This window comes from Capsicum annuum, chromosome 12 (genome assembly GCF_002878395.1).
Source record: "Capsicum annuum cultivar UCD-10X-F1 chromosome 12, UCD10Xv1.1, whole genome shotgun sequence".
NCBI classification, from domain to species: Eukaryota; Viridiplantae; Streptophyta; class Magnoliopsida; order Solanales; family Solanaceae; genus Capsicum; species Capsicum annuum.
Window position 1 is genome coordinate 8712205 of NC_061122.1, and position 11174 is coordinate 8723378.

An 11174-nucleotide genomic window follows, 5' to 3' on the forward strand; every position below is an offset into this window, starting at 1 on the left:
GCGATGAAAAGTTTCATTATGATAAGTAAAACGCTTCCTATCAAAGACGACTTCGTATCCAAGACTCGAATGGTTAAGAATTACAATTTCTTAAATTACATGACTATCATACAATGCAATTTACTTTTAAAAGGAATACCAATAAACTGTTAATATTATTAGTACACCATTTTTCTTTCATGAATTAAAACAAAATAAATTCAAATAATAAAATAATAAAATATGACAATTTTTAAATATAGGACAAAAACATAAAGATCAATGACAGTGAAGATGTAAAATTCTAAGCTAGTTACTCTTAATAAAAACAGTTAAGAATCATTTATTTAGTAAAGAATTCAGAAGATCAAAGGTGTTGACTTTGAAATTTGACACAATCTGTGTAAGAATTATTAGGTGAGTATCGAGCATTGGACGTTAGGCATGTTTAGAAAATACAGTCGGACGCATAGGACTTAATATATAAGCCTCACAATACTAAGTGCTATGCATAAGCCCCAGAATGTTTTACCAGTGTTCTGGCCCCGGAGCGAGTCTCGACACTGCCTTTTAACAAACTTATTACAATCAACTTCTTTTCTAAATAAACCCAATTATATTTTCTTATATTGATATCATAACAAAACTCATTCTTATATTGGTAGTTTTTGAGATTTGCATTAAGTCCAATATTCATTTTATTATCATTAATTCATATAGTATAGTTGCATTAAATAATTTTTTTGGTAGGGAATAATGTTATACTTTATTATGCATTATAATATTCCATGCATTATGCCACTTTGACTTGACCCCAAAATAAAAACTTGTGGAATTGACAAGATTCTTTTTGTGTGCTTTGAAATCGCAAGTGGATCGCATACCATGTATACAAAGGGATATCATCAACTTGGAGAAAAATTAAAAACAAAAAGAATGATGTTGATTTTAGATTCTTAGAATAGCACAAAAAGAAAAACACAATGCAAGTGGATATACCAAAAGTTAAAGGGCAATCCGGTGCATTAAAGCTCCTGCAATGCGCAGGGTTTGGGGAAGGGCCCCACCACAAGGGCGTATTGTACGCAACCTTACCTTGCATTTCTGCCAAATGTTGTTTCCGAGGCTTAGAACCCATGACTTCCTGGTCACACGACAACAACTCTACCAGTTACTCCAAGGCTCCCTTTCCAGGATATACCAAAAGTTAGCTTGTATAAATACCCTTCAATTCTAGCTCATAAGATGCATGGACTCATTGCATATATAGTATTGATCATGCAAAGAGAAACAGATACATTGGCACTTGCTAGAGTGATTGGGGATGTTTTGGATCCCTTTACAAGGTCTATTAATCTAAGAGTTGCTTATAACAATAGGGAGATTAGAAATGGTTGTGATTTGAGGCCTTCTATGGTGATCAACCAACCTAAAGTTGAAGTTGGAGGGGATGATTTTCGAACTTTTTACATTCTGGTATACTATATATACACAATTATCTACCTACTCTCTCTTTGCTCTATGTATATATTGCACTAGCTATACACCTTTGATATACAAGTGTCATTGTTTTTCTTGTTCATTTTGTACACGCATCTTAAATTTATTTTTAAACTTTTTTTTTAAAAATGATGGTGAGTCTGAGGAGAGAGAGACCAATCAAAGAAGTATTAAGGGAAAGTGATTAGATATAGGACATGGTATACCTATATATATCTTAACAAAGGACATGACCCTAAATTGGAGGATACGGGGCCGAGGAGTGAGGTAAAGTAGCAGGTTAACAAGTAGTCAACCACTATCTAGTTTCCCTTCTCAGTATTAAAAGTATTACTCATACTTTAAACAGTGTCCCTGCCTTTGCAATATAAGAGTAAAGTTGTGTATACATTAGAGGCAGCGGTAGGATTTCTGCTGAGGGAGTTCAAAAACTGAAGAAAAATTCACCAAAGGGGGTTTAACTCGACAATATATACACAAAAATTATTTTAACCATGTGTTTATAATATAAATTTCCGTCGAAGGGGGTTCGAACGAACCCCCTATAAGTAGACTGGCTTCTTCTTTGGTATACTCCCTCCTCAGACCCCACTTGTGTGGTTACATAAAATATTTTCTTCTTGTTGATGGGTGAGAGATGAGGCTCTTATAATATCCACATGCTTTGATAATTGTTAGAAAAAACCCACATTTTTAATAATAATGTTTAAGGATTGATAACAATGTTGATGGTGTAAAAATTATTCACATAATAAGATCACTCAGAAAGTAATTATAAGTAATATTATTTAATTGCATGATAAGTACGTAACCTATTATAACAGATCAAATTACACGACACTGAAATTTTATAATTATACTGTTAGTATATATAATTTAAATCCGTTAGGAAAATGACTTCCTACGTTTATAAGTGAGTGAAGTCATTTTTTCTCTTTTTATAATAAGATTAGAAATCCATTTTAAATTAATTGTTACTATTATTTGTGAAGGTTATGGTGGATCCTGATGCTCCAACTCCAAGCAACCCATACCACAAGGAGTATTTGCACTGGTTAGTTTCTTTTTTTATATATATATTTTTAAAATAAAAATAAAAATTTATAATTTTTATCTAAGAATTTTTGGTGTTAAAATTGCAGTAACTATCAAATTTGCGTGTGATGGATTTATTCCATTTAATTTGCAATTTAAGTAAAAACTTTACTAAAGTTCTATAGCTACCTAGCAAAGTTGATAATGAACTGAGTCAAAATTATCGAGTTTTGTTGAATCTGCAAATACTGGTTCCGTCCCTGAATATTAATACTCTTTGGCATATGTTTTAGATTAAGTTTTTCAACTTCAATATTTTATTTTCAATTGCAATTTTATTAAAACATATAGTATAATAATTATTCAAATTACACAATTACAACATGTTCTCATAATAACTTTGTTAGGTTGGTCACTGATATCCCAGCAACCACAGGAGTAACCTTTGGTAAGTCTTTTCTTCATGCTATCATGACACATAGTATATTTCTGTTATTATTATTATTATTATTATTATTATTATTATTATTATTATTATTATTTTAAAATAATATTAAACTATATATGTATATAACATGTTCACGTTGCATACATTGAGATTTGCATATATTATAACAAGTAAAAGTGATTTTTAGTTATGATGTAAAAATTTCTTCATTTTGCATGATAATTAGTCATCTAACATTGAGGTTAAAACTGGTCATAAAACTAAAGAGGATATTTGAAGGCATAATATATACATCCATATATAGACATATTAAGTGTGCGTTTAACATGCGATATGAAGTCCATTATTGAAATCATGAGATGAAATCAACGTTTAAATATGTGATTTCATTTCGTGATTTCATATCAAGGTATGAAATTTTATATTCTCCAAAAAGTGTGGCTTGAAATTTCATATCATGATTTCGAATAAATTTAAATACAAAAATTGGCCCACAAATATATAATTTGTCTAAAAGGACCCACCATTGTTTCTCTTATTATCAATCTTTAAATCATATTTATATCTCATATATAACCATTATTCTCACCAACATAAATTATTTTTATGTATTTCACATACGAACTTCATAGCTTTACGCACTACTATCTCATTTCCTTCACACAGTCAGTTTTACTAACTTTTTAAGCAAAAGTTTGATTAATAATATTGTATTTTTTTTTTAGAATATCTTTGTAATAGTGTAAAATTCCTTTGTCATGAACTTTTGCATATTTGGTAAGATTGTATGAAGCATTATAATTTTGATAGTTTTCAAACCTTATGGGATTTTTATATTAATATGGAAAAAAATATAATTTCAAAATCAAAAATTGCATGTCCAAACAAAATTTCAACTTTATCTTATATGATTTCATAATATCATGATTTCATGTCACATGACCAAACGAGTTCTAACTAAGATTTAAATGGCACCTGAACACTCCAACTTTATGAGAATGAACATGTAGACACTTCAACTCGTATTCATTGTATCAGTTGAACAGTCCAACTTAAAACACCTCCAAATTTATGTGCCAAACCAATGTCACGTGTCCACGAAACAGAGCAAGGACGAGTTAAGGTATCTAAATATATATTCTTAAAATTAAAATATTTAAATAGTTGTCACTTGAGATCAAATAAAAATGTCTATCTTTGTAGTACGCCAAATTTGAATGTCATGCATTTTTGATTAATTTACCCAAATAAACATTTTGTATCCCACCACATAGGGACTAAACAAAATATTTGATCATCGCTTAATATACATAACTTTTAGAGTTTGTGATTTACTATTTTCTCCTAAAAATTTCAGTCTCTTTAAACCGCAATCTAAAATTGTATATTTGATTGTTTATTTTTGTGATATATAGGCAATGAATTGGTGTCTTATGAATGCCCAAGACCTACAATGGGAATACATCGACTTGTTTTTATTTTATTTCGTCAATTACATCGAGAAATTGTTTATGCTCCTCAAAATCGCCACAATTTCGATACAAGGAATTTTGCACGACTCTATAATCTTGGATCGCCAGTAAATGCTGTTTATTACAATTGTCAGAGAGAAAATGGTACTGGTGGCCGTCGAATATTGTAATCTTGATTAGAAATATTATTCTCAGTTAGAGAATTATTGGACATACAACTTTCAACGTTTTTAAGGAGTCCGAGCAACTTGTTAATTATCCAAGAAAAAACTATAAAGTCTTTAGTAGTCATCATAACCAAAAGCCATTTGACTCTAAGAAGAGGACCATCAGCCAGCGGATAAGAAAGATTTGTATTGAAATGTACTCATCGTCTCATTTATATGGTGTATTTTGATTCGGTGCAGATATTTTAAAGATTTGTAATATAAAATAAGCTATCAATATTTCTGTATGTTATATAATGTGTAACTTAATGCACAAAAAATATACACTAATTAACTAAAAGCTATACTTATTGTCTCATCAATATGATGTATTTTGATTCGATGCGGACATTTGAAAGATTTGCAATGTAAAATAAGCTATCAATATTTGTGTAAGTTATACAATGTGTAACATGTTGCACAAAAAATATACACTAATTAACTAAAAAATATACACACTAATCAAAAGTCCAATATTTGAAGCATTAAAAAGATGAGACACATGCATCAATCACGTAAAACATGAATGAAGTCTTAATTTTTGAATCATAAGCATAGAGCATATAAAACTCAAATATGTAGAGCACAAATAAAGTACATCAAAAATTCCTCTTTCAATTATTTTTTTTTATCAATTACTTTTAATCAGCTATCCAAGAAGATAGAGTTCATACAAAAATGTAGCTTAAATAAAAGTAATTATACAATAAACGCTTGTGGTTCTGCTCTTATTCAACATAAAATAAATCTTCTTCCACCACTTCCACTTTCTCTTTGGCAATTAAAATAGACAGCAGCAACAGGTAAACCAAGATTATAAATTTCTGCAAAATTTCTTGTGTTGAAATTTTGACGCCAAACTGATCCAGTTGGTGCATATACTGTTTGTCTACCCAATTGTTGGAATAATACAATGACATATCTATGTATTCCCATTGTTGGCCTTGGACTCTCATAGCATACAATTTCTTGACCTACATAAAATTAAAATAAATTAAAAAAAGTAATATACGTTCGGTATGTATATTGCACGAACATAAATAATAAGGTGAAGGGTATTTTTATAAATAATGCATATTAATCTTACCAATAAAAATATACCCAACTTTAATTTAATCATATATGTCTGAAGTTCGGAGAAATATATGTCCTTACCTCATACTGAAAGATCTGAATTTTTGGCTTTGGTAAGGCCATAACTTTAGTAAAAGATGTTTGAAGTAAGTTAAAACCACGATATTTCAGTTAAAAATGTCTGAAGTTGATCTTGATAAAAATTATCAAATTTCAGACGAATATATTCGATATTCTACACGATGTGACAAGAAATATATAGAGTTGAAATTTTATGCACCAACAAGGATTTTTTTTTTTTTTTTTGGGTAGAGCAATAAAGATATTAGTAATATATAAGAACATGAGAAAAAGAGATATAATTATAGTAATATAAAGGGCCATATATATAGAATTAAAGCACTAACCAAAACTTGGACCTGTAGTAGCTGGAATATCAGTGACCAACCTGATCATTGTTCATAATTAGTTAGAGCCACATATATAGTGATAATTAATAACATATAATATTATAATTATACATATAATATATAACTAGCAATTCAAAAATATAATTGACTATTTGCTAATTTCTTCCAAAATAAAGAACCCATCAACCCCCCGGGCAACCCCCACTCCCCCCCCCAAACCCCCACACACATTTGTTTAGTAAAAGGCAAGTTGATGAAAGGTCACATTTGTCAGTATCTTTAGAAAAAAAATTCAGACAAAAAAGCAAGATAACTTTTAGTTTCGTAAATTTAAGGTTAGGGTTGTGCAGGAATCGAAGCAATTAATAAATCAAATTGATAAAAGTGTTATTGAGTTATCGGTATTGGGTTATCGGGTTAACGGTTTTTTATTGGTTTTATAAAAAATTTTATTGGGTAAACGGTTCGGTATCGATTTTCGCTTATTGGGTTATTGGTTAAACCGATAACCCAATAAGGATACATTAAATTATTATTTAATTCTTATTTATGTTATATATTCAAATCTTTCTCTCTTTATCTATCTATCTATATATATAGAGAGAGAAATATGTGTATGTATATAGATTATATGCACTACTAATTCATAATTCAGTGATTCACAAAGTATTAATCTATTCAGGGCAACAAAGACACAATATAAAGTTTGGTACGTACTTGCAGGTCCTTAAATCAACCCGTGAACAAATTTGACAAAATTTAAGAATGAAATATAATAATACTTTATATTTTTATAAGAATTTACTATAACTTCCTAAAGATAACCTAGGATCAAAAGAGAAGAACTAGTAGTAATTGGCTGTAATTAGTAATTTCTTGGGGTTTCAAATGGACGAATTGGATTGAATTTGAATTGATTAAAATGGATAGTTGGTTGTAATGTACATAGTTTCGGGTAAATTTCACTGCTAGTAAGTTAACTATCACTTTTTTTTTTGGCCATAAAAGTAACTTAACTATTTTTTCTAACACAAAAATAACTAAACTTTCGACAAACTAACCTAAAAATCACATTGGCCGAAATATGTACTTTTCCGATCAATCCACTATTTTTCATTCTTTTATTTTTATGTTTAAATCTAACAAATCAAATTAAAAAAAAAAACACCCAACCGACCTGATCCAACCAAATTTTTTTATTATATTGCTTATCATTTAGGAAAAAAATAATAGTTAACTTATCATTTGTCAAATTTAACCCAAGAGTTTCATATAATAGACTATAGAATCAAATTTTCTTTAGAGGGAAGAAAGATACTAACCAATGTAAGTACTCTTTTAAATGTGGATTGCTTGGACTCGGAGCATCGGGGTCCACCATAACCTTATAAATAGAACAAAAAAAAAAAAAAAAAAAAAAGGTCATTAGTCTGTTTCACTACAGAACTGTATCCATAATAACAAACTTGTAAAACGAATATGTTTATCACAAAAAGATTCATAATTTTTTATTCCATTTCACCCTCTGGATAATAGAGAGGCTATTTCCGAAAAATTTTCGACTCAACAAAAGGGTTTGGTAGAGTAGAATTGAACTTACAAGAGTGTAAAATGTACGTAGATCATTGCCACCGACATTAACCCTAGGTTGGTTAATGACTTGAGAAGGTTTAAGTTGACAACCGATGTAAACTTCTTGGTCCCTAATGTAACTTACTTTAAGTTCAACTGATTTTGTGAAATGATCCAATACATCCCCTATCACTCTACCAACTACTAGTGGCTCTCTTACTCTAACCATGATGATTGGAAATTAAGAAACTAGATACATTGCTATTTATAAGTCAAAAAGAGTAGGGTACCCTACGGGTGATACTGATTGATGAAGAGGGTTGAGAATAACGACATTTGGTTGCTGATTAAAATTATACAATTATTAGGGTTTAGTTGATTCATTTTTTACCCCGCATAAAGTGATAGACTCATGTTATTATCATGTTTTAGTTATGTGTGGTTGTAAATTGATAGTCAAAGATCGATTTGTACTTAGTTTGCTGAACTTTATACGTATAGTGACTAATATAGAAGGTGATGCTAATTATGTTATTAATTTTAATACATGAGTAATTAATGAAGAGGGTTGAGAACAATTACGTTTGGTTGTTGATTATAATTATACAAATATTAGGGTTTAGTTAATTCATTTTTTACCTCGCATAAAGTAATGCATAAAGTGCCTCGTGTTATTATCATGTTTTAGACTTTTAGTTATGTGTGATTGTAAACTAATAACCAAATATCGGTTTGTACTTGGTTTGCTGAATTTTATACGTATAGTGATTAAAATTCTATCGAGTGTGGTGCTAATTACTGTGTTTTTAATTTTAATACATGAATAATTTACTTTCTGATCAGCAACCAAACAATGAATGTACGTATCCTAGAGGTTGTTGGTTCAAATACCAACGGAGTGTCTGTACTTAATTAAGAGTGTGGCCTCACGAGACGAATTTAGGAGTCAAAGTTTATGGGTTTCCTAAGTGACATCAATTTAATATATAATTATACAATTCAGTTCGCAATAAGACATTTTGTGCAAATTTAATGATTTTTGTAATATATACATACACAGAATTTGGACAAAAGCTACTAAGTCGTGTGAATATGTAGCTTACAATAAGGAATAAGCTATCTAGAGCTAGGTCCGCCTTTGATGGAAGCAAAACATTATATGTTTTTCTTTCATTTGTTCAAATCTTAGAGAACTAAGTTACTCGATATATTTATGTCGATATGATAAATAGTAATACAAATCTTTGAACTCCAAATGCTACTATATAGTATAAGCATACCTTGACATTGACTTATAATTCTAAAGAATCTAGTTAGTCCTATTTATTGATTTGTTTTACCTACTCTCTTGATTTGTTTTTTGGCTTTATCATCTCTTTTGTTTCTTTTTATTCCATTGGAATTTTTATTTTATTTTTGAAATCTTGTCAAAACATCATGTGTAGTTTGGACTTGAAAAAGTTTTTTCAACACTGAATACTAAGATTCCCTATTCTGACTTGTCAAAATTAATTTTCGTGAAATTTGGATAGCTTTTAAGAAATGTTAAAGCTTTTTTCAACACTGAATACTACGATGTTTCTTTTTTTTTTAAAAAAAATAAAAAAATATTCACTATCTTTTGAAAACATGAAATCAATAACAAGATATTCATCATATTCTTAATCCACTTTATAGGTTTAAACTCTTACCATTGGGAAACAAATTTACTATTTTCCTTTTAAATGGATGTGATATTGTTTGACTCGAACAAAATTTAAGATGAAAAAACTTTTAAAGCTTGTGATCTAAAATAAGTGGTGTAGGTTCAATATTAACCCACGAAATCTCAAACCGTCCTGCCCTGTCATGCATAATATTTTCACCCGCTTTTTACCTGCCCTGCTTATAACAATATATATAGGTTCTCCAGTACAACAACATACTCATTGTATTTTCATATTTTGAGATCCGAGGAGGGTAGAGCATACACAATCCATAACACTACCTTAGTGGTGAAGTAGAAATGCTATTGCCAATAGACCCTCGGCTCAAGACAAAATAAAGTCATATAGGTTTTGTAATTAAACTTAGTGTATCTGTCTAGAAAGATTTTGAAAAGCCATAATGAGCCTATTCAGAGCAACCCACAATTTAATTTAGGAAAGTCTAGGTGAGTTACATCTTTAGTGTTTTTCTCTAAATCATATATTATTAGTTAGTTTCAATTTATTTATCTGAATTTGACTTGGCACAAAATTTTAAAAAATAAAAAAGCAGTTTTAAATTAATTTTGTATATTTTAAACTATATATATATATATATGAAATATATTTTAATATATCTTGACGTCTTAGGTATTTTTTTAAATAAATTAAATAAAAAATGGGACAAATAAATTGAAACCGATTACGAGCCTTTTTTGACAAGCACCCAACTTGCAACTGGTAGAGATTTTTTTTCTCTTTTCCAATGGAAAAGATTTAATCTGCACACTTAAACCAAACTCTTTGCCATACCTACATCAACTTGTATAGTTTTAAGTCCCAAAAAAGGTAAAAAAGTATGCATCTTAATCATGCATGTGTACCACATTCTGATCAACGAATTTGAAAAGTCAAGAGTATATTAAGTCTCTTCACTAACCACCCACTCCACCCCACCCCACCCCAACCCCAAAGAAGGCATAATGCATAATAGATATTTTGATTTGGATTAAATAGATAATTAGACATTTTAATTTTGAGTATGTATATTTTCAGACGTTTCAGTGTCAGTTGAATGCTCCAACTTAAAAACAATCATCTAGACATTTTATATATGTTACTTTAGCAGTTAGTATCTATGAGACATGGTAGAGCAAGTTGAAGTATTTAGTTATGGATTGAAATTAAGTTGAAATGTCTGGACGCACAATCTTAAATTAAAATACTTACTAACCAAATTGAATTACCACTTGTTCAGCAAAAAACAAGTGGTTATAGGTGGAAAATGTTAGTGTAAACAACATAATTTCCTAGTTAATGAAACTAATTACACAAAGTCCCTTCTTATTTTCTCTCTTTCGATTTTTGCAAAGATACTCATACATTCAGTCTTCTATTATACATTGGTCGAATGCATGATGAAACAACTAATCCTAAATTTAAGGTAAGAGAAATCATAAATTATTTTATAATTTCTTAATTAACGGCAATAATTAGCTAACATTAACTCGTTTATGGATAAAACTAGTAGCTGATGTTTGAATTTCAAAAAATTTCTTAAACATCAATTTTTTTTATTTTTTTCTGGAAACTATTTAAAAAGCAAAAAACAACCAATTTCTTCTATATACGTTCTTCAATACTACTAAAATCAATATGAATATTGTTGCGATATTTTAAAATTTGGGAGTCAGAAATGAGTTATTAGTCATACAAAAGTGACGGAATAATTATTTTGGAAAGTATAACTTTCTTGAAATTGATTTCTACGATCGCCATGAAATTGGATATCG

The 11174-nt window shown here is 29.4% G+C and overlaps 2 protein-coding genes across 2 annotated transcripts; one reads left to right on the plus strand and one right to left on the minus strand.

Annotated features, from left to right (window-relative positions):
• The first annotated feature begins 1215 nt into the window (after positions 1–1215).
• LOC107849676 (protein FLOWERING LOCUS T) lies at positions 1216–4891 on the plus strand. The gene is made up of 4 exons (XM_016694229.2): positions 1216–1455; positions 2472–2533; positions 2922–2962; positions 4378–4891. Exons 1-4 carry the CDS (start codon positions 1225–1227, stop codon positions 4602–4604), a joined length of 561 nt encoding a protein of 186 aa, XP_016549715.2. The 5' UTR covers positions 1216–1224; the 3' UTR covers positions 4605–4891.
• Positions 4892–5347: 456 nt separating this feature from the next.
• LOC107849477 (protein HEADING DATE 3A-like) lies at positions 5348–7925 on the minus strand. Its single transcript, XM_016694043.2, has 4 exons — positions 7725–7925; positions 7447–7508; positions 6122–6162; positions 5348–5614 (listed from the first exon to the last, which is right to left on the minus strand). The coding sequence occupies exons 1-4, from the start codon at positions 7923–7925 to the stop codon at positions 5373–5375; spliced, it is 546 nt and encodes a 181-aa protein (XP_016549529.2). The 3' UTR covers positions 5348–5372.
• Between the last annotated feature and the right edge of the window lie 3249 nt (positions 7926–11174).

Excerpts from the sequence above, each read along its gene's own strand:
- LOC107849477 (XM_016694043.2), bottom strand. The coding sequence starts at position 7,925 with ATGGTTAGAGTAAGAGAGCCACTAGTAGTTGGTAGAGTGATAGGGGAT. Across the intron at positions 7,509-7,724 it reads TACGTACATTTTACACTCTT|GTTATGGTGGACCCCGATGC; the intron begins GTAAGTTCAATT and ends TCTATTTATAAG. Across the intron at positions 6,163-7,446 it reads TTAAAAGAGTACTTACATTG|GTTGGTCACTGATATTCCAG; the intron begins GTTAGTATCTTT and ends AACAATGATCAG.
- LOC107849676 (XM_016694229.2), top strand. The coding sequence starts at position 1,225 with ATGCATGGACTCATTGCATATATAGTATTGATCATGCAAAGAGAAACA. Across the intron at positions 2,534-2,921 it reads CACAAGGAGTATTTGCACTG|GTTGGTCACTGATATCCCAG; the intron begins GTTAGTTTCTTT and ends TAACTTTGTTAG. Across the intron at positions 2,963-4,377 it reads AACCACAGGAGTAACCTTTG|GCAATGAATTGGTGTCTTAT; the intron begins GTAAGTCTTTTC and ends TGTGATATATAG.